Genomic DNA, 23318 nt, shown 5'->3' on the forward strand with positions numbered 1-23318 from the left:
TACATGTATTACTATTAAAGAAGTTAGTGAGTTTTTTCATGAAAACTTTATAATACCTTTTAAATGATAGCAGGAAAGTACAGATTATGGTAATAGGATTCTGACTAAATATACGTAGTCAGATAAAGATCGTATACATATATCTGACGTGTGTTTAATAAAGAAAGAATAGGGGAAAATTCAAAGTTAGATACTAACAGATTTTTTTTTTAGCTGATGAGACTGAGTTTTTTCTTCTGTATTTCTCTGTATTTCTCCAAGTTTTCTGTAGTGTGATTACAATATTTTTCTGGTGGACAAAAATGAAAATACGATTCTTTTTTAATGCTTAGTAAGAACTTTTTTACCTGTAGGAATTGCTCTCTGCTCTCTTTTTCACCCCTCACAAAAAGTAGAACATTTCAAACAGAATTGTTCCATTATTAGTATGCAAGTAACATGAGACTCCTAAGAATATAACGATGGCCCAGGTTATGTCATTCCAGCAGGAACAGGTGTCTTCAGGCCGGAGGAACATTCCAGGGGCGAGTGAGAGGTGGGCTCACCCCCTGGCCATGATGCCTTTCACTGCTGTCATCACAGCTTCTAGTTCATTTTAAGCTGCCATTTTCTGTCATGAACTGTCCTGGATCACATTAGCCAGGCAGCATGTCATGACCGTCTTTCTGCTCCTTTTGCATTTTGTGTTTTTTAGAATAACTGCACAAAGACTTGCCCACTTGAACAAGTGCTTGATGAACTTTAAGCTGGGGAATTTCAGCTATCAGAAAAACCCTCTGAAATTGGGAGAGCTTCAAGGAAATCACTTCACGGTTGTCCTCAGGTGAAGAGCTGTGGCGGGGAGTACAGACCAGGGAGGATCTTCTCGGATCACCTTGAGTCTCTTCGGAGTAGTTGTTAATTCCAGTGAGCTGGCACCAATGGTCTTGGCGGCCCAGGAAGGCGAGGTGGGGTCCGATGGAGCTGGGGGAGCAAACCCAGCTGTAGTGTTTGTACCAGTACAGCCACCACTCTACTCACTCCGCGCCACCTTTGGAGTGAGGCCGTCTCCTTGAAATACAAAAGACAGCCTACGCTTCCACCTACCTAGAATAGGCAGATTCATAGACACAGAAAGGTAGAATAAAGGTTACCAGGGGTGTAAGGTGGGGAGATGAAGAGTTTCAGTTTGAGAAGATGAAACCGTTCAGGAAGTAAATGCTGGTAGAGGTTGCACAACACTGTGAACGTACTTAATGTTGCCATACTGCATACGTAGAAATGGCTAAAATGGTAAATTTTGTGTTGTGTACACTTGGCAGTTTTTAAAAAGACAAAGGCCTTGGGAGGTGGAAAGCTCCACAGTACAAGGGAGAGGCACAGGATCAAGCCACGTCACTTAGGATTTGCATCCTTGAGTGTGTTTGCCTGTAAATTTTTTTCTCTGGGTCATTTGGTGTGTCCCCCCCCCGCCCCCACCTCCAGAAATATAACAGGAACTGACAACCAAGTGGAACAAGCCATGAACTCTCTCAAGGAGATTGGATTTATCAACTACTACGGAATGCAAAGGTTCGGAACCACAGCTGTCCCTACATATCAAGTTGGAAGGTTTGTATTTAATTTTTTAACTTTTGTCTGCAAGAACTCGCTCATTTAAAAAAAAAAAAAAGAAGCAGCAGGATTTTTTTTTTTTTTTTTCCTTTGGTCAGTGATGTTTTTAGTTATTTCTAGATTTCCTGGAAAACTGGACCACACGAATCCTTTTAGATGACCAACTGATCCACAGCCGCCTCCTAAGTTTTGTTCCGTTTTATGATACTTCATGTACAAGGTGAAAAAGTAAGTCAGGGTTCAAAGAGCTTTAACCTGATGAGTCAGTTTTTCTCTCCCACCTAATAGCCCATCCAGGGATTCTGTTTTCTTTTACACAGATAAATCTTGGCTCAGTAAGTGACCCAGCAATAGCGGTTGGGTTAACTCGGGCCCAGAGTAGCCTGAAGGAGACGTGTAGTTTATGGTCTCTGTTAACAGGTGCTTCCTAATTTCTTAAACTGGTACCTGCCCTTCCCTCACCCTTTAAAGAAAGTGGTGTAAGATGCAGTGAGCACATAAAATTTATTTTAAGAACACTCTGATCAGCTTTGTGATAATAGGAAATCCCTCTAGGTGAGCTGGGGTGGGAATCCCATCAGTAAATACTTGGGTTGATAAACTTACTTACACTATCCTGCTGTCCCTTGGATACCTGTGTTACCTAAATGATTATTCACATGGCAGTTAGGATTGGGAAGCTTGAGTTGGAAGTGATCTGAGAGATGATTTAGTTCATGTTCTTCCTGGCACTTCAGATTCTTTGCTTTAGCAAAGGTGAAATTTGGGCTTGGGGAGGCAACTCGAGCCCACTGGTTTGTCAGCTGCAGTCCTGAGAGGAGAGGGGTCTTCTCAACTTCACTCCATGATTTCAGCAGCTGACTCTATGAAGTTGCATTTGTTCACGCATCCTTAAGAGCACAAAATGAAAATATCATGTAGTATTTCCTCTACCTCTCTGAGGCTGTGTTGTGAGGGTAAAAAGCTCAGGCAAAGGGGGGAAATTCTTTGGCAGTCCAATGGTTAGAACTCCATGCTTCACTGCCAAGGGACTCGGGTTCAATCCCTGGTTAGGGAGCTAAGATCCCACACGCCACACGGAATGGCAAAAAAATAATAAAAACCACTCGTATAATTCAATAACAACAAAGAAACCTAATTTAAAAATGGGCAAAGAACTTGACTATTCCCCAAAGAAGATACACAGATGACTAATAAACACATGAAAAGATGTTCAGTACCACTAATTATTAGGGAAATGTACATCAAAACCACAGTAGGATATGACTTTGTACCCATTAGAATGGCTATTATTTTAAAAAAGAACAAAAAGGGAAAGAAAATAAGTGTTGGGTGTGGAGAAATTACAGCTCTTGCACACTGCAGGTGAGAATATAAAATGGAACTGCCGTTGTAGAAACGATATGGACAGTCCCCCAAAACTAAAACATAGAGCTACTACCGTATGATTCTGCCGTTCCATTTCTGGATGTATATCCAAAAGAAATAAAAACACTCGACGGATATTTATACACCTATGTTGAGAAGAGCATTGTTCACAGTAGCCAAATGGTAGAAGCAGCCAAATAGGTGTCCATTAACAGATGAACTGATAAACAGAATGTCCATAGATGCAGTGGGATGCAGCCTTAAAAAGGAAGGCAGTTTTGACACATGCTACAGCATGAATAAACCTGAAGACTTTTATGCTAAGTGAAATAAGCCAGTCGCTAAAGGACAAATACTATGTAATTCCTCTTATCTGCAATTCCTGGAGTAGTCAAATTCATAGACAAAGTAGAATGGTGGTTGCCAGGAGCTGTGAGGAGGGGAAAGAAGGAGTTCCTGTCTACTGAATCCTGAATTGATCAGGAAAGATTGACGAGCCCTGGAGGCAGGTGGTCCTGATGGTTATACGGCAGTGTGGCTGGACTTAATGCCGCACAACTGTCCACTTAAAAATAGCTGAAATGATCAATTTTATGCTATATATACTTTACATGGTTTATAAAAGAAGGTGAAAAAAGGAAAGATACTAATAATATCAGAAAAGTAGAAAACATTTTAACATAGGATGGCTTATTGTAAACCACGTATATCCATCTTTACTCTGGTGACAGACTGAACCTTCACGCGTGTGATAGTATCTTGAAAGTGTAATGTAAGAAGTCTTGTAGTTAAGCAATTTTACGTTATACCGAGTGTTGGCACACTTTTTCTGTAGAGGGTCAGGTCATAAAGAGTTAGACTTTGTGGGCCACAGAGTGAGTCCGGCAGCTCCTCAGCACTGCTGTTACAGAGTGAAAGCAACCAGAGATGGCACATAGGTTAATGAGCATGGCTGGTTTTCAGTAGAACTGTTTACAAAGTCAGGTGGCCAGCCAGAGAACAAAGGTTTCTGGACACAGAAGTCTTTTTTTCATGGTATTTGGTGTACCACCACCTAGTCCTGAATTAGCACTGTGCTCTTTTTGGAAATACTACTGAAGGCCTAGGCCAGCTGAATAATGTTTTACTCAGGAGGGTGTTTTAAGGCTGTTGGAGCATGGCTTGTTCCAAGACTTCAAGAATGGCCAGCAGTGGGGTATCTTTTAGAATAATTCATTGTACTAGTAGGTTAAAAGTTTACTAACTAGTTAGTAGATTGGTTAACTACTAGTTAGTTAACTCATAGGTTAAAAATGTGGTCTCATTAATATAGACAGTAGCATTTTACATAAAACACAAATATCTCATATAGATTAACTTAAATGTGAAAAATAAAAACCCTCGTTAAGTAGAAAAACAAAAATTAATAGGAGGGATTTTTGTTTTCTGATGGTAGGGAAGAGCTTTCTGACTCCAAGCCTAGAAATCTTAATGAGGAAAAAATGTTCAGATATGATACACAAACTATATCCTCTGTGTGGCAAAAGATAGTATAATAAAAGTAAAAGGAAAAATAGCATACACGTAAAGATCAAGCAGGTCTTGAAATCTACACTCTGAAGTGTTAACAGTGTTTGTTTTTTAGAGGTTAGATACCAGGTAACCTCCTTTCTTCTGTACTGTTTAATTTTATAGAAACATGTACAACTTATAATCAGCAAAAGTAAAGATACTTCCATTTTGGTGAGAACTATAATGCAGAAAGATAAACTGTATTTATTCTCTTTACCTAGGCAAGACATTTTTTAATACAGGGGAGAAATTTTTTGAAAGTTTCAAATAAATATTGATATGTAAAGACTTATACAGATAATACCATGTATAACAGCTTAAAGCATGACTAGGTAGTATTTATACTGTATAGCATTTTAAAAATGAGATGATACTAAATGATATAAATGTTATATTCTTAATTTTCTTCTCTCTTTTTAGTTCTTTTGACATTTATATTTGAAACCTGTGTCATTATATCAATATTAGTTTTTCTGCTTTTAAGTTTAATAAAATATATAAAGTTAACATGATTTGTTGACTCTACAAATTTGGGCAGATAAAACTCATCTTAATGCAAAATTAAGTAAAATAAATGCTGTTTAATTTTAGAGCTATACTACAAAATTCCTGGGCTGAAGTCATGGATTTAATATTGAAACCCCGTTCTGGAGGTGAGAATAAAAATAATCTTAAGAAAAAAAAGGAATATATGACTTGATATTCATGAAATTGCTTTGAATAAAAGTATAGGTGCAAATTGGCGTCATTATTTCAGAATTATTGCATCTTTATTTTTGTACAAGTCTTATGTATATACTAGAGACATAATTTATCTCTTATTTTCAGCTCTTTAGCTCAAGCTCATCTAATTGATTAACTCATAAATGAATACATTCTTTTCTTTGTGCACTACTAAATCTCTGAACATACAGGAATCCAAACAGATTTCAGTGGTGGTTAATGTGTTATAAAAACAGAGTGTAATATAATATAAAAATTTGGAGAAAGCACAGAGAATTTTTGTTTGAAGAGTTCATTAGAAATTCTAATGTCACACTGTATTGAAAAAGGATTTAAGTATCACTTTATAAATCACCAAAATAATTATTTCCACTGTGGATGATTATTCATTTGCACATTAAAAAGAGATAAGGTTGTCTAATTTTATGGAAAGTTTCCCATTACATTCGGCAATACAGTAGAAAGAGAGGGAAGGAAGAAAGGGCTGCCTGGGTTTTGTCTGATACTGAGTCGGCTTGGCAGTGCTCAGTGGTTGACTTTTAAGTCCTGAGATGGTAGCATGAAAGCCATCTAATTCTGTAAGCTCCCTGCCTTTCTTGTCTTTTCATTTCTGATTATTGCTCTCAGGTGAGCAGAAGCTCTTCCGAGTACCTCTGTCACAAATAGCAGTTCCTAATTTTGTCTCCTCTGTGAAATGTTTTAAGTTATGGAAATCTGTCTTTTGGACAGACTTTAATCACAGCTTTTTTCCCCCCCTCCAGCTGAAAAGGGGTACTTGGTTAAATGCAGGGAAGAATGGGCGAAGACCAAAGACCCAGCCGCTGCCCTCCGAAAACTACCTGTCAAAAGGTGTGTGGAAGGGCAGCTTCTCCGAGGACTTTCAAAATACGGAATGAAGAATATAGTCTCTGCATTTGGCATAGTGAGTGCAATTTGTGAAGTCAGGCCCTGACTCAAGGTCGCTTACTGCTTTGAAATTTTTATCTTTAAATTTTACTAAATTTCGAAAGAACAGAAGGGATTATAAATAAGGCTCCTTTGGTGATCTCTGAGAGCTGTGTTACCTGAGTAGTCCTTGTTTAGACCCTGGATGGTAACCGAGGAGGGCGGTGGGTGCAGACAGTGGAACGGTGACGATTAACATGGAGAGCATGAAAAAAGCATCCGCATGAGGAGGTTCGATTTAAATGAAGTATTAATGTCTTGGTATTTGAGAAATCAGAACCCATCGTAGAGGTCATTTCTTGGTCACTCTCCAGCATCAGAATGTAACCTGCCTCAGTGAGAGGGTTACACAGTAAGTGGTCTAATTGACTACACTCTAGTGTGGTTTCTCTGGGTACCATCCTGGTGAGTATAGCCTATATTTGTGTTTGGATACCGTAATCCCAATAGACTAAAAGTTTAAGTTGTTAAGTCTTGCTTGTTGTTCCCCAGAGGTACCGCCAAAAACTCAGGATTCCTGTTCCAGGAAATGAGTTGTCAATCAGTCATAGAGGCTTTTGCCTTCTATCCAACTAGAAAACACTGTTAGCTCGATGATTAATGTGTAAGTTCCTTGAGCTTGAAGTCTGTGTCTTTGAGTTAGTGCAGGGGTCCCCAGCCCCTGGGCCATAGACCGACACCCGTCTGTGGCCTGTTAGGAGCCAGGCGGCACAGCAGGAGGCGAGCAGTCAGTGAGTGAGAGATGCTTGTTTATAGATAGAGATCTCTATTTACAGCCACTCCTTATCTCTTGCATTGTTGCCTGAGCTCCGCCTCCTGGTGGCTTAGTAAGCATAATGCACTTGGATCATCCCATCATTCCCCACCCTCTGTGTCCCTGGAAAAATTGTCTTTCACGAAACCAGTCAACTGGTGCCAAAAAAGTTGGGAACTGCTGATGTAGAGTATGAATTCCAAAGCGCTTGTTTTCTTCACGTTCACATCTGCACTGTGGGTACGAAACGGGAGCTGCTGCTGATTGTGAGTACCTTGCAGCCTGAGGGGTTCCGTCTCTGAAGCTGGTTGCCATGTATCAGTCACTGTCTCTGTAAGCTCTTAGAAAAAATGGGAGATGGGAGTTAGGAGTTTCTTATATGAGGTGCGCCACTTAACAAATGGGATGTCTTGGCAAGTACAGTACTTAAAGTATTCTCAGAATATTTATTTTCTCTTTTTTTTTCTCTTGCTTGTTTTTTTCCCTCCACTCAGATACCAAGAAACAATCGCTTAATGTACATTCACAGCTATCAGAGCTACGTGTGGAACAACATGGTGAGCAAGAGGATTGACGAGTATGGGCTGAAGCCTGTGCCTGGCGACCTTGTTCTTAAAGGAGGTAAAAGGCAGACACCATCCTTACTCAGCCCACCTTGGGGTCAATTGTTTGACACTAGTGCTGAAAATCCAGCCTGGCTTCTGGTTAAGATAGAGAGCTCGTGTCTGGTAAGCTTGAGATGAAAGGACAGTTTAAGCTCAGACTGACTGGTTTAGATCTGTCATCTTTAAAGAAAAATGCTTCTGAGTTGAAAATATGCACCTTAGTCTCCATTATCTTAACTAGGATAAGATTTGGAATAAGTGTTGCCTAAAATCCCTTTCCAGATCCTAACCTGAGTCTCAAATACTTCTCTACACCTCTGAATATGCTTCAGCCTCCCTGCTGTTAGGTCAGCCTTAAAGAGTTTCTTTTAGTCAACACAAGACTGGAGCTCACTTTGCTTGGGGGCTGTGATGTAATAGACTTTTAGTGCATACGCAGTGCCTGAATGTTCATAAACTGTGCAGACAGCCCCATCTGCTATTGACCCCTTACTGTGTGCCAGGCCTTCTAAGCCCTTTACTTTAAAGCTCACAGTATTACTGTGAAGTATGCTGTTTTTCAGATGAGGTTCAGTCACTCACCCTAAGGTTCCACAGCTGGTTTAAAAAAAAGAGAAAGTTGGGAATTGAACTAACTCTATTTCCAAAGTCCATGTTCTCCTGGTGTAGTCTGCCCTGAAACTGTCTGGGGACAGCCTGCTCATCTGTAGGTGTGCCCAGTAAATCCACTAGAGCTTTTCATTTGTACAGAAATTTTAATTAACTTTTTCCTGATTTAATTTTTCCTTATCCAATATTGGTCACATCTGGTGGGTTTTAATGTCCCCTGTGCCACCACATTTCATCCTCTAAATACTGACTGTCTTTCTTCCCATAGTTTATTCTTCTAGCAAAATGCACTCATTTGTGGTAGCTGTCAAGGTTATATTTTGTAGTATTATTTGAGGAAAAAGATAAAAGTATTCCTAAAGCTTGAGATTGCAGCTGAGAAATAGTTTAACAGTAAACTATTTTCTGCTCTTTCTAAATCCATATTTATTTTTTAAATAGATAAATAGAAAAGATAGAAAGGCATATATTCCAAATTAATTTCTTTAAGCTTCATGGGCCACTGAACCAATGTATCAGCTTGCATTTCTCGTTGCTTAGATGTATGTAATTTTAGAAGATTGGGCTCATGAAAATGCTGCCCATATTCTTAATTTATTCATTGGTGTATTTTCAGCCACAGCCACCTTTATTGAGGAAGATGATGTTAATAATTACTCCATCCATGATGTGGTAATGCCTTTGCCTGGTTTTGATGTTATCTACCCCAAGCATAAAAGTAAGTTCCCTGTATGGGGAAAATAGTTAAAGTCTAACATAATTAAGCCACTGGCACACAAGAGTACAGAGAGAGAAAAGGAAAATCAGTATTAATTTCCATCAGACTTGAAAAAAATGTTTAGATTTCAAATATATGTAAGCCATGTTTACTTGTAAAAGTTTCCCTGGTATGGATGCATTCAGATGGATGATTTAAATTAAGAAACCAGATGGTGGAGATTGTGGTGGTAGTGATAGTGTTGGTATTATTGTTGTTGTTGTTATTGTTGGCACTATTATTTAAATTTCTGAAATTTGCTAATTCTTATTAAAGGTGGAAGAATTTGGAAAGTGTCATTGAGAAGGTGATTGAATGATTCTACTTTGTGGTGGTTTAGTTGCTAAGTTGTATCTGACTCTTTGCAGCTCCGTGGACTGGAGCCCACCAGGCTCCTCCATCCATGGGATTCTCCAGACAAGAATACTGGAGTGGGTTGCCATTTCTTTCTCCCAGGGATCCTCCCAACCCAGGAATCAAACTTGGGTCTCCTGCATCGCAGGCAGATTCTTTATGGACCGAGTTGCTAGAGAAGCCCCAATTCTACTTTAACATCGCTTTTTTAAAAGCTTTTTTTTTTAAACCATATAAGTAATGTCTGTTCATTGGGCTCAGAAGTTTATAAACTGGAAACTTAGAAATTTCCAGAAACTTAGAAAGTTTATAAACTGGAAATTCCCTACCCTTATGTCCCATGTCCCAGAGGCTGTTGAAAATTACTTTTGTACCTTCATGGATGCCATTGGTGGGGGGTGGGGGGGTGGGGATGGTTGTTCAAGGATTCAGAACTTGGAAAAAAGGAAGCAGCCCTGAGTATGGGACCAACTTGGTGGAACTGACCCTGAAAGTTTACTCCTCACCAGGGCTGGTCTGTAGGAGGTGTTTTCCTGTTTAAAAATCTTTTCTCTTGAGAGGGCAGAATTAATTTACTTACTGATGTTATACTCCTTGAAATTACAGAACGCTGAGGATTAGCACCCTTCTTTTATAAGGCAAATACTTATGAAAGAGTTGAGTGGTTATCTTCCATTTTCCTGTTGACTTAATCACATTGCTGTGTTAAGTTGGCCTCATGGAGGAAGACGGATTAGAGAGAGCGGGAGAACGAGTAAGGGAGGCACATGCCCGAGGACGTGGCCTACCTGTGCTGCGTGGATGGTGCGCATGGCCCGGTGGGGAACCCAGGTGCCGGGAGCTAGAGAAGGAGGCACGGAGGTTCTCAGAACCACACTCGCCCTCTTTCCAAGGGAGAAAAAGAAAACATTCTTTTCTTCTTTCTGGTACCTCTCAAGGTCGGAAACTTTGGGTTAGGCGGTATCACTTACTCAGCACAGCCTTTGACAGAGACGATAGTGGGGACATTGTGGCCATGGCAGGGCTCACAGCTGGCTGGGTGGTGGTCCAGGCATGTGGATTCATGACACAGGCATTTTGATAGCGCTCAGTCGCCCAGCTGTCCTCATAAGTGGGTTTGAGGTCTTTCCTTGACCCTGGTCTGCCTAACATTTTTTTTTTTTACAAATGAATAAGAAATCTGATTAGCATGTTTGCAAGTAGTATTACCCAAAATAGTTAATTATATGAAAAGTAAGTATTTAAAAGGCATTTAAAGTACCACAGAGGGCATTTAATATGGTTAAATGTAAATTCTCACATTTATGTTCAAAGAGCAAATGTATAAATGGAAAAGGCCGTTCTGGTGGTAGTCTTCATAAAAGCTCTCCAGTGTTACTATAACATAAGCCTGTTACCCAAGGCAGATTAGGACTCGGTGGGGGCTACAGAACATTGGGGGGAACACGGTGGTCTAGAGAAGAGATGGCTTAAAGTCCCGGTACTTATGAACACATGTGGAAGGGGGCAGTTAATCTGTGTCTGAAAGCAGTCAACAGAAGTCACACAAAGAGCATGTCAGTTTGGCAAAGGAAGATCTTTCCAATAATTGCGTGCCTCACGAGGTAGTAGCTCCCTGCGGATGGCAACGTGCAAGCAAAGGCTGGGTGCCTGTCTCTGGTGTTATAAAAAAAGATTCCACATCAGGTGCGAGGGTGAGCCAGATGGTATTCCCAGGTCTCTTATTTTTATACATTTATTTATAACTACCTTCTTCTGGAAAGAGTTTGAGGCTCTGTGTATAGTCTCTTCCAACTCTTGAGTACATGTAAGTTGCAGTTGAGTAATTTCTGATGAAATGGTCTTTTGTGCCTGGCTTGGGAACCTTATACCCAGATACTGTGTCTGGTGGGAGAGATAAGCTACAAGTTGGAAACAAACCTAAACTGGACACACCTAGTACTAGTTAGTAAGGCAGTAAATTGAATTCTAGAGAACAGGTTGGATTATAAGTTGATGTAACTAATTTTGTTAAGATGATCTAACTGGACTTTTCTTACCTTCTTTGTAGTCAAGCTCAGGGTAGCTTGCTGACATGCTGCATTCCACCTAACTTTTTTGTGTTTTTTATTAGTTAGTGAAGCCTACAGGGAGATGCTCACAGCAGACAATCTTGATATTGACAACATGAGACACAAAATTAGAGATTATTCCTTATCAGGGGCCTACCGAAAGATCATTATTCGTCCCCAAAATGTCAGCTGGTAAGTAATAGTCTTGAATGAAATAGAACTGAATTACTGTGTGAGATTTTAAGCTTTTGCATCACATAAATATTTTTCAGTGCTTACATCCTGGTATATGAGTGTTACTGTTGTTATTAAATAGTATTCTCATAACTACTACTATTCAGTATTTTTCAAGTTATCAGGAGATAAATGAATTCAAATATAGTGAAAGTGGCTAAATTTACATCTTATTGATATTGGTAAATTATTGAAGAGATGTGCCGAGAATGAACTTTTTCCCTGTTTCTAAAGAAACTTGATATTTTCTAGTTATCTTACTCAGCTGTGAGTTCCACACTGTTATGATTGTTTCAATATCATATTTCTAGAGAGAAAAAGGCATTTGTATTAACGCATTTTAAAATACCTTAATACTTAGTGTTATGTAAAGCTTTATTTGATAATTAAAAACTTAAAGCCTGGACCAGTTGCCCACCATCAGGAAATGCTGTCATTTCCTTCTCTCTGTCTCTTCTTCTCCCTTGGCCTCCTCCCTCCTGTCTTCTGGATTGCTGGAAGAGGTTGGCAGAGTTGTCCTTGCTCTTGCCCGCTCTGGAGAGCAGTTTCTCAAAATGACACAGTGTTGTTAGTGGTGATAACCACTCTGGAAAAAATATAAATGCTGTGATTAATTCAGTCGCAGCTCTGCCAAGTGAAGTTTACTGCATATCAACCACATACAAAAGAATTTCCATCCTAGGGAAACATCTCTCATCTTTCACATAGATTGCCATCATCTGTCACTTTGCTGTGTAGTATTTGTATATAAAATCTAGCCTTATTCTGTTACTGAATAGTCTCACCTAGAATTATCTATGCTAGGCCTATGTGTTTTTCTTAAGCAAATGATGATGAGCACCCTAGTACCTGTTATAGAAATTCACATTCACACTTTTCTTTCTTTATATGTTTTGAAGGGAAGTTGTTGCATATGATGATCCTAAAATTCCACTCTTCAACACAGATGTGGACAACCTGGAAGGTAAACCACCACCAGTGTTTGCTTCTGGTAAGTTTACTTAGCCATCAGTTCTGTGTCAACTTGGAGATGTTTTCTCATACAGAAATATATTTTTAAAAAACTTACCATCACCCACCACCTCCCAACCCACTCTGTGATTTCTATTTTGCATTTTGTCTTCTTAGTTTTAAGATTATAGCTGAAGGTCAGTGATTAAAGCAGTGTTTTGCACTGAAAATGAATGAGCATTATAGGTGGTTATAGTATCATGTGATTGAATATCCTCCTCCCCACCATAAAGAGTTAACGAAGATGAGTGAAAATCCAGCATGAGAGTCTAAGACATTGTGTGCCTTCTCACCATCAAATTCTTGTTACCTTTTTTTTGTCCAGTTTCACCGTGTGGTAAAAACATTGTACATGGGTTTTCTCTTCTGTCACCCACCCTTTTTAGGAAGGGTCCAGGTAGAATTACTGTAGAGAGTCAGCTGAATCCTCTACTTACAGATCCCTTTCTTCCATGCTCCTTCTCTGGGAAGCAGGCTGAGGAAAGGACCACAGTTCTTTGTGTATGGAGATTACGTGACTCATACCAGGCTGTCTGCAGCTGCCTTACTTTTCTGTCTGTTGTCTCCTTTCTTGCCTGGCAGAAGGCAAATACAGAGCTCTGAAGATGGATTTTTCTCTCCCTCCTTCTACCTACGCGACCATGGCCATTCGCGAAGTGCTTAAAATGGATACCAGCATCAAGAACCAGACCCAGCTGAACACCACCTGGCTCCGCTGAGGCCTGTGTCCCCATATTAGAAAATGCCAACTTGTGTTGCCGGCATCCTGTTCATTTTCCTCTTAGTGCAGGCCCCTGTGTGGATTTTGGATCTTTGTAGTAAAAGACTATTTGTATTTTTCCAAGTTTTTATTAGCTTAATTTGCAATATTTGTACATATATAGAAATTGTGAGGCGCCTCATTTTAGTTCAGAGAATATAAATTAGTTAGAATATATTTCAGGTGCTTAAATCATAGCAAAATGTCAGCTTTTATTGGCTTTATAATCATTTTAAAGAAATTTGGTTTAAAGTAGCAGTTTTATATTTTGCTACATTCTTGAAGGGCAATAGGAATTTTTAATGCATCTCTGAATGTATACAAAACAATGCATTTTAAGAGAAAATGCAATGAAACAAATATTGACTATGGATAATAATTAGTGACACCACTCCCCTCAGAAAAACCCTATAAATATAAATAACAGTACTTATGCTCATATTAATGGTGGTAAAACATCCACAGATTTATAAACACAAAAGTGATTGTTATTATCCATAAACCAGGTTCAACTAAGTGTATATAGACTTTCCGGTTGCAATAGCTTTTGCATTTATTATTATCATTGCCTTGCAGGAGAGTTGCATCACTAGGGCTTTTTTTCTTTATGTAAACATGCAGCTATTTTTAGTTAAGGTCTACTTTTTACTCCAGGTGCCTTTTATGTTAACTCTTTCCGCTGGACTGATATTTGCCCAAAAATAAATGATAGAGAAGAAAACTTTTGCAAACTTAACAAGGGCTCCTCCTATCAGCAGCATTCCCTTTGTTACCCATGGCGGAGGTCTTTCCAGTTCTGGCCATACATCAAACTGTGCTCCGGTACTAAAGCATAAATATGCCTTTCCAAGGATGTGTGACATTATTGTATCAATTTTTATTTTCTATCATTTCTAGAACCAAATACAATAAATCTTTTTTAAAACTCTGTCCTACTGGTAATATTAATAAATGACATAAAAACCTAAAACTGAATGCAAATGAGAATCTTGGCCTTGCCGAAGGCAAAGAACCAGGTGAACAAGGACTCCTCAGAAAAGGTGTGTCATGACCGAGTGTGGGATAATGACCGCGTGTGGAATTACAGGACTGATAGACCCTGTGAAACTGTCGGCAAGGTGATTCTTCCAGTAGCACGACTCACTTGCCTTCCAGCGTGCTTTCTCGATGGAAGAGAAAGGCATGCGGAAAAGTTGCCCTGCCAGGAGCATCACACCGGGGGAGTGTGGATGTTGTTCCTCCTCTGTCTGGCAGTGGAAACAAGGTGGAAGACTGTTTCTTTAGCACTGGTATTTTAATGATGTCCATCACATTGTAGAGGTTAAAAAGGTTAGAACTCTCCTGGTTAATTAGCCTTTCAGCTGGCTAGTTTCTAAAGAATCTTTTGCCTCACAAGGACCAAAAGTATTAAATGTATATTGGACTGTTTGTACTTTCCAGTGCTAGCAAGTTATTCTTCATCAGACTGATTAGTGAGAGTATTTATTATGGGAGCCTAACTCTACATATTGCAAGTACATTCAGTACTTCTGCATTTATAAATTTACATTACTCCCCAAAAAAGAAGTGAGGCTAAACTTATGTTTTCTTCATTTTTGAAATACTGTGGCTCTTTGTGACAAGTTTCCTGGCTGCATAAGCCAACTACCAATTTGTATATGTCTCCTCTTAAACACCAGTGGAAAATAATGGTTCACGGCAGATTCTCAGAGCCATGTTGAGACTTGGGGACAATTAATCCTAGGGACTTGGTCTACTGGGAGAAATCATTGCCTTAGCATTTTATTGTTAACACTTGGAGGCAGGTGACAGGATTCCTGAGGCAGATTAATGAAGCCTGGAAGCAGCTTCATCCTTAACATAAAAGTATCTTTGAAAAAAAAAAAAAAATATTTGTTTCCTAAATTTTTACCTGAAAATAGTAAAGGATGAGTATTTCTTATTATAATGTGAAAGCAGTTCCATTTACTAATAGAAAAGTAAGCTCAGTAATCATAGTCTGACCAGCTGATTTGTTCATGGTTTTATGTAGTAGGTAATAACTAGACAGCTATGATACTAATAAAAATTTTTTTTTTCCTGGTTGATTCCTGAATCAACTGAAAAATTGGTAGCAGCTGCAACAGCCCATCCGTACTTAAAACTCTACCAGGTGTTCCAGGCTGTACAGATTAGCACAAACTGGTATGTATTTGCCCTTAGATGCATTTTGTGGTCAGTTTTGTGCTAAAAAATAAGGGTATGAGTGTGGGTACATAATACAAAATAGAATATATATAAATGTTATACTAACATTTTTTATCTGTGCTAATGTGTGTACATGTGGTATTTTGAGACATAAAAACAGTCTAGGAGTGTTGTACTCTGTGGTTAGCATGGGTGAAAATACAGTGGAAGAACCTCAAAGCCATGGATGGCCAGTTTCTGTCTTTCATAAATTGAAGACCATACTTGCAAAACAAAGGATAATTGAAAGGTTTTTCTTTATTCGGTGAAATCTGCTTTCCTGTTTTATGGGGCTACATTCCTGTAGGATAAAACTTCTGTTTTGAATGGCAAACTCCTTGGAAAATCAAGGGAAAATTATGGACATTGTCTCCAGGGAAAAGAAAAGGGTAAAGCGTGTGTACACTCAGTGCACACACACACACATATGTGCCAACTTTTCATACAGTTTTCTGCACTTCAGTGTAATATTCAGCTAAGACCACCTACTCTGAGTAAGTGCTTTCCAGACTTTAATGTGCATAGGAATCACCTGGTCTTGTTACAGTGCATGATATTTCAGGGAGTCCAGGTAGATTTGTGTTTCTAACAAAGTTCCAGAGGTGCTTACGCTACTGGTCTGCGCACCACATTTGGGGAAGCAAGGCTGTAGGCTTGTAGTGTGCTGGGCAGTACAGCAGCCCCTTGCCACGTGTGGTTAATTTAAATTTAACTAAAAATAAAACTTAAAATTGAGTTTCCCAGTCACACTAGGCACAGTTCAGCAGCCCCATTGCCATATGTGTGGGTAGTAAGATAGCACTGCTCTGAATAACAAATCCGTCACCCAAGATACACGGGAGGTGCAACATCCAGTGATGCTAATGATGAAACGCAAATGCTCAGGTACATGCGTTCCACAGGTGCAAGTGGGGTTACAGTGCTGTTAGGTCCAGGGCTTACACTGATGGCTTAACCAGGAAAAAGTCTTAGCTGCTGTCATTAAAAACTTTCCTTCCTGGCTGGCACACACTATGGCCTCTTATGAAAGCAGCAGCTACAGAAAGCAAGAAGGGTTTAGGGTTCATATGGTTCTGTTGTCTTGAGGAGTGCTGTGATGACTGTGTTACAGATTTTTCACCCATACTGAAGACTCCTTCCAAGTGGCCAGTATATGAAAGAGGTGGCAGCAGAAAGCTGTAATGGGAGAGGTTATTCAGAGCCCTGTTCTTTGATACATACTCACTATCCCCATAAAAGCTCTAAATGTTTTTCTAGAGCAACTCTATCTGATAGAAATATGTGAGCTGCATATGTAGTTTAAAATGTTGACTGCAGCCATGAAATTAAAAGGTGCTTACTCCTTGGAAGGAAAGTTATGACCAACCTAGACAGCATATTAAAAAGCAGAGACAATACTTTGCCAACAAAGGTCCATCTGGTCAAGGCTATGGTTTTTCCAGTGGTTATGTATGGATGTGAGAGGGGGACTGTGAAGAAAGCTGAGCACCGAAAAATTGATGCTTTTGAACTGTGGTGTTGGAGAAGACTCTTGAGAGTCCCTTGGACTGCAAGGAGATCCAACCAGTCCATCCTAAAGGCAATCAGTCCTGGGTGTTCATTGGAAGGACTGAAGTGTCTTTCATGGTTGCAGTCACCATCTACAGTGATTTTGGAGTCCAAGAGAATAAAATCTGCCACTGTTTTCACTTTTTACCCATCTATTTGCCATGAAGTGATGGGACTGTATGCCATGATCTTAGTTTTTTGGATGTTGAGAGCTTTAAGCCAGCTTTTTCACTCTCCTTTTTCACCTTCGTCAAGAGGCTCTTTACTTCCTGTTTGCTTTCCACAATTAGAGTGGGTATCTAGTGATATTTCTGCCAGCAGTTTTGATTCTGGCTTGTTATTTATCTAGGCCAGCATTTTGCATGATGTACTCTGCATGTAAATTAAATAAGCAGGTTGACAATATACAGCCTTGACATACTTCTTTCCTAATTTTAAACCAGTCTGTTGTTCCATGTCTGGTTCTAACTGTTGATTCTTGACCTGCACACAGGTTTCTCAGGAGGCAGGTAAGATGGTCTGGTATTCCCATCTATAAGAATTTTCCGCAGTTTGTTGTGATCCACACAGTCAAAGGCTTTAGTGTAGTCAATGAAGCAGAAGTAGATGTTTTTCAGGAATTCTCTTTCTTTTTCTGTGACCCAGTGAATGTTGGAAATTTGATCTCTGGTTCCTCTGCCTTTTCTAAATCCAGCTTGTATATCTGGAAGTTCTCGGTTCACATGCTATTGAAGCCTAGTTTGAAGGATTTTGAACATTACTTTGCTAGCATGTGAAATAAGTGCAATTGTGCAGTAGTTTGAACATTCTTTGGCATTGCCCTTCTTTGGGATTGGATGAAAGCTGACTTCAGTTCTGTGGCCACTTCTGAGTTTTCCAACATTGCTGGCATATTGCGTGCAGCACTACAGTATCATCTTCTAGGATTTTAAATAGCTCACTGGAATTCCATCACTCCCACTAACTTTGCTCATAGTAATGTTTCTAAGGCCCACTTGACTTCACACTCTAGGATGTCTGGCTCTAGTGAGTGACCATACCATCATGGTTATCCGGGTCATTAAGACCTTTTTTGTATAGTTCTTCCTGTGTATTCTTGCCACCTCTTAATATCTTATGCTTCTGTTCGGTCCTTGTCATTTCTGTCCTTTATTATTTCTTTGCATGAAATGTTCCCTCGGTACCTGCAGTTTTCTTGAAGAGATCTCTCATCTTTCCCTTTCTGTTGTTTGCCTCTATTTCTTTGCATTGTTCACTTAAGAAGGCTTTCTTAACTCTCCTTGCTGTTCTCTGGAACTCTGCATTCAATTGGGTATATCTTTGCCTTTTACTTTTCTTTTCACAGCTATTTGTAAGGCCTCCTCAGCCAGCCATTTTGCCTTGTTGAATTTTTTTTTCCTTTGGGATGGTTTTGGTCACCTCCTCCTATACAATGTTGCAAACTTACATCCGTAATTCTTCTACCAGTCTTTCTACCAGATCTAGTCCCTTGAACCTATTAGTCACTTCAACTGTATAGTCATAAGGGATTTGATTTAGGTCATAACTGAATGGTCTAATGGTTTTCCCTACTTTCTTCAATTTAAGCCTGAATTTTGCAATAAGAAGCTCATGATCTGAGCCAGAGTCAGCTCCAGGTCTTGTTTTTGCTGACTGTGTAGCCTTTCTCAATCTTCAGCTGCAAAGAATATGATCAATCTGATTTTGGCATTGACCATCCGGTGATGTCCTTGTGTAGAGTCTTCTCTTGTGTTGTTGGAAGAGGGTGTTTGCTATGACCAGTGCACTCTTAGCAAAACTGTTATCCTTTGCCCTGCTTCATTTTGTACTCCAAGGCCAAACTTGCCTGTTACTCCAGGTATCTCTTCCTACTTTTGCATTCCAGTCTCCTATGATGAGAAGGACATCTTTTTGGTGTTAGCTCTAGAAGGTCTGTAGGTCTTCATAGAACCTTTCAACTTCAACTTCTTCCACATTAGTAGTTGGGAAGTAGACTTGTATTACTGTAATGGTAAATGGTTTGCCTTGAAAACAACTGAGATATTTCTGTTGTACTTGAGATTGCACCCAATTACTGCATTTGGACTCTTGTTGACTATGAGGGCTACTCCATTTCTTCTAAGGGCTTCTTGCCCACAGTAGTATATCTGAATTAAATTTGCCTATTCCCATTCATTTTAGTTCACTGATTCCTAAAATGTCAATGTTCACTCTTGCCATTTCCTGCTTGACCATGTCCAGTTTACTTTGACTCATGGACCTAACATTCCAGGTTCCTATGCAATATTGCTGTTTATAGCATCAGACTTTACTTTAACCATCAGACACATCCACAATTGAGCGTCACTTCTGCTTTGGCTCAGCCTCTTCATTCTTTCTAGAACTATTTCTCTGCTCTTCCCCAGTAGCATATTGGACACTTAGCAATCTGTGAAGCTCATCTTCGGTTGTGATACCTGTCTGTCTGTTCATACTGTTCATAGGGTTCTTGAGGCAAGAAGACTGAAGTGGTTTGGCATTCCCTTCTCCAGTGGACCATGTTTTGTCAAAACTCTCTACCATGACCCGTCCATCTTGGGTGGCCCTACATGGCATGACTCATAGCTTCATTGAGTTATGCAAGCCCCTTCACCAAGACAAGGCTGTGATCCATCGTTCCTTTCTTTTTTTTTTTTTTCCATCATTCCTTTCTATTGCCACATAATATTCCATGTGTGAATGTGCCACATTTTGTTTATTCATTCATCAATAGATGGATGTCTGGGTTGTTTCCATCTTTTAGCTGACATGAATAATGCTACTATAAACAGTTTTGTTCAAGTTTCTGTTATGATGTATGTTATTATTTCTTTTGAATATATAGCTAGAAGTTGAATTGCCAGGTCATATAGGAACTCTGTGTTTAATCTTTTGATAAATTGCCATACTGTTTTCCAAAACATCATTTTACATTCTCACTGGGAGTGTAAGAAGATTCCAGTTCTCCACATCCTCAGCAACACTTTTATCTGATTATAGCCACCCTAGTGGTTGTGAAGTTGTATCTCATTGTGGTTTTGATTTGCATTTTCCTAATGACTAATTGGGCTTCCCAGGTGGTGCAGTGGAAAAGAATCCACCTGCCATTGCAGGAGATGCAAGAGACATGGGTTCAGTCCCTGGGTTGGGAAGATCGCCTGGAGAAGGGAAATCCTATCCATTCCAGTTCTTGCCTGGAGAATTCCATGGACAGTGGAGCCTGGCGGGCTACAGTCCAAGGGGTTGCAGAGAGTTGAACACAAATAGTTTTCAACATAGAAGATCTGATTTTAACCAAGACAAAATGTTTCACTTTCAAAAACCTTGGTCTAGAGGACACAGTTACTTCATTTGACAAGGAAGCCATCATCCACTGACTTAACCCTTTGGAAAGATGATGTTGCCTTAGTTGATTCTAATACTCAATCTAATAATGTGGAGCTAAAGCCTGTCTGTTTCTTTTCCTGGGCCCTTTTGGCTTTTTAGGACCAGGCCCTTGTGTTAGGAAGAAGTCATGATGTGATTAAGTCCAAAATGTCAAAACTCAAACTTAGACATCACTTACTTTAAATATAGCATAGCTTATTGATACCTCTAATTCTATAAAGAAAATATATGCATTATTCGTACCCCAAATGTTTATTGCATTCTTGGTACAGGCATGCCTCATTTTACTGTATTTCACAGATACTGTATTTTTTACAAATTGAAGGTTTGTAGCAGCCCTATGTGGATCAAGTCTGTTGGCATCATTTTTCCTGCAGCATATGCTCATTTCATAGCTCTGTCACATTTTGGTAATTCTTAAAATATTTCAGTCTTTTTCATTATTTGTTTTGGTGATCTGTGATCTTGATGTTACTCTTATAATTGTTTTTGGATGCCGCAGACCGCAACCATGGAAGATGGTGAGCGTAATACATGTTATATGTGCTCTGACTGCTCCACTTGCCAGCTGTTCCCCAGTCTCCCTGCCTCTCCTCAGCCTCCCTATTCCCTGAGACACAACAGTGTTGAAATGGGACCAGTTACTAATCCTACCCTGGCTTGTAAGTGTTCAAGTGGAAGGAAGAGTCATATGTCTCACTTTAAATAAAAAGCTAGAATCAATTAAACAGCAAGGAAAATACGTTGCAAGTCGAAAGCTAGACCTCTTGTGCCAAACAGCTAGCCAAGTTGTAAATGCCAAGAAATTTGAAGGAAATTAAAAGTGCTACTTCAGTGAACATGTGAGTGATAAGAAAGGGAAACAGCCTTATTGCTGATAGATGAAGTTTTAGAGATGTGGATAGAAGATCAAACCAGCCACAACATTGTCCTAAGCCAAGTCTAATCGAGACCAAAGTGCTAACTCTCTCTTTGAAGACTGTGAGAGGTGAGGAAGCTTCAGAAGAAAACTTTGAACCTAGCAGAGGTTGGTTCATGAAGTTTAAGGAAAGATGCCATCTCCAAAGCATAGAATTTCAAGGTGAAGCAACAAATCTTAATGTAGAAGTTCCAGCAGTTTTCCAGATCACACTCAGGGAATTAATGAAGTTGGCCACACTACACAACAGATTTTCAGTGTAGACAAAAACAGCCTTTTGTTGGAAGAAGATGCCATCTAGAACTGTCAGCTATGAGAGAGGCAAAGTCATTGCCAAGTTGCTTTTGAAACTAGGATGAAGACTCTTGTCAGGGGCTAATGCAGCTGGTGCCCTTAAGTTGAAACCAGTGTTCTTTTACCATTCCAAAAACTCCTAAGGCTCTTAAAAACTATGCTCGGCCTGCTCTCCCTGTGCTGTGTAAGTGGAACAACAAAGCCTGGATGGTAGCACATCTGTTTACAGCATGGTTTACTGAATATGTTAAGCACACTGTGGAGACTTAACTGCTCAGAAAAAAAAAGATTCCATAGTTAGGAAGTTTGGGATGGACATGTACACATGACTGTATTTAAAATGGATAACCAATAAGGACTTAACTGTATAGCACGGGGAACTCTGTTTAGTTTTATGTGGCAGCTTGGATAGGAGTGGAGTTTGGGGGAGAATGGTACATGTTTATGTATGGCTGAGTCCCCTTGTTCACCTGAAACTGTCAGGTTGTTGATAGCTTATACCCCAATACAAAAGTTTTTTAAAAAAATTTAAAAAAAAGTTTTTTGATTCTGTTCAAAACATTACTATTTATTTACAAAACACTTGGTTATCTAAGACCTCTGATGTAGATGTGCAGCGAATTTAAAAGTTGTTCCCATGCTTGCTAACAGAACATCCATTCTATATTCAAGGAATAATTTCAACTTTTAAGTCTTATTATTGAGGAAATACATTTTGTAAGGCCCTAACTAATATAGGTTGTGATTCCTCTAATGGATCTGGCCAAAATAAATTGGAAGACTTCTGGAAAGGATTCACCATTCTAGGTGTCATTGAGAACATTCTTGATTGATGGGTAGAGCCAAAATATCAACATTCACAGGAATGTGGAAGAAATTGATTCCAACCCTCAGGGATAACTTTGAGAGGGCTCAAGACTTTAATGGAGAAGTAATTGCAGACATGATAGAAGTAACAGGAGAGCTAGAATTAGAAGTGGACGTGGAAGATGTTGAATTGCTGCAATCATGATGAAACTTATAACAGTTGAGGAGTTGCTTCTTATGGATGAAAAAAGAAAGTGATTTCTTGAGAATAGAGTCTATTCCTAGGAAGGAGTAAACTGAGAAGATTGTTGAAGATTATTGAGAAGATTGTTAAAATAATAACAAAGGATTTAGAATATTATATAAACTTAGACAATTAAACTGGTGGCTCAGACGGTAAAGAATCTGCCTGCAATGTGGGAGATTTGTGTTTGATGCTTTGGGAAAATCCCCTGGAGAAGGAAATGGCAACCTGCTCCAGTATTATTGCCTGGAAAATTCCATGGATAGAGGAGTGTGCCAGGCTACAGTTCGTGGCGTCGCAGAGTCTCGCACACGACTGAGCAACCAACACTTCGACTTTTTGAAGGTTTGAGAGGAATGACTTCAATTTTGAAAGAGGTTCTTCTGTGGGTAAAATGCCATTAAACACCACTTGCATACTACAGAGAGATTGTTCACAAAAGGAAAAGTCTTTTGATGTGGCAGACTTCATTGTTGTCTTATTTTAAGAAATTGCCATAGCCACCCTTGCCTTTAGCAACCACCAGTCTGATCAGCAGCATGAACATCCAGGCAGGACCT

At 39.5% G+C, this 23318-nt stretch overlaps 1 protein-coding gene across 5 annotated transcripts in view; it reads left to right on the forward strand.

The window, feature by feature from the left end:
* The window catches only part of PUS7 (pseudouridine synthase 7), a 56582-nt gene extending 42337 nt beyond the window's left edge, over positions 1-14245 (forward strand). For all 5 annotated transcript variants that reach the window (XM_070469481.1, XM_070469487.1, XM_070469470.1 and 2 more), the window contains 9 exons: positions 695-823; positions 1465-1590; positions 5104-5165; positions 5997-6157; positions 7429-7555; positions 8765-8866; positions 11373-11502; positions 12444-12535; positions 13138-14245. In XM_070469481.1, coding sequence (XP_070325582.1) covers positions 695-823; positions 1465-1590; positions 5104-5165; positions 5997-6157; positions 7429-7555; positions 8765-8866; positions 11373-11502; positions 12444-12535; positions 13138-13274 — 1066 coding nt within the window. In that variant the 3' untranslated portion in view covers positions 13275-14245. The remainder of the gene's footprint in view (positions 1-694; positions 824-1464; positions 1591-5103; positions 5166-5996; positions 6158-7428; positions 7556-8764; positions 8867-11372; positions 11503-12443; positions 12536-13137) is intronic.
* Positions 14246-23318: the final 9073 nt, after the last annotated feature.

The sequence above is a fragment of the Odocoileus virginianus genome, chromosome 1 (assembly GCF_023699985.2).
Source record: "Odocoileus virginianus isolate 20LAN1187 ecotype Illinois chromosome 1, Ovbor_1.2, whole genome shotgun sequence".
Taxonomy (NCBI): Eukaryota; Metazoa; Chordata; class Mammalia; order Artiodactyla; family Cervidae; genus Odocoileus; species Odocoileus virginianus.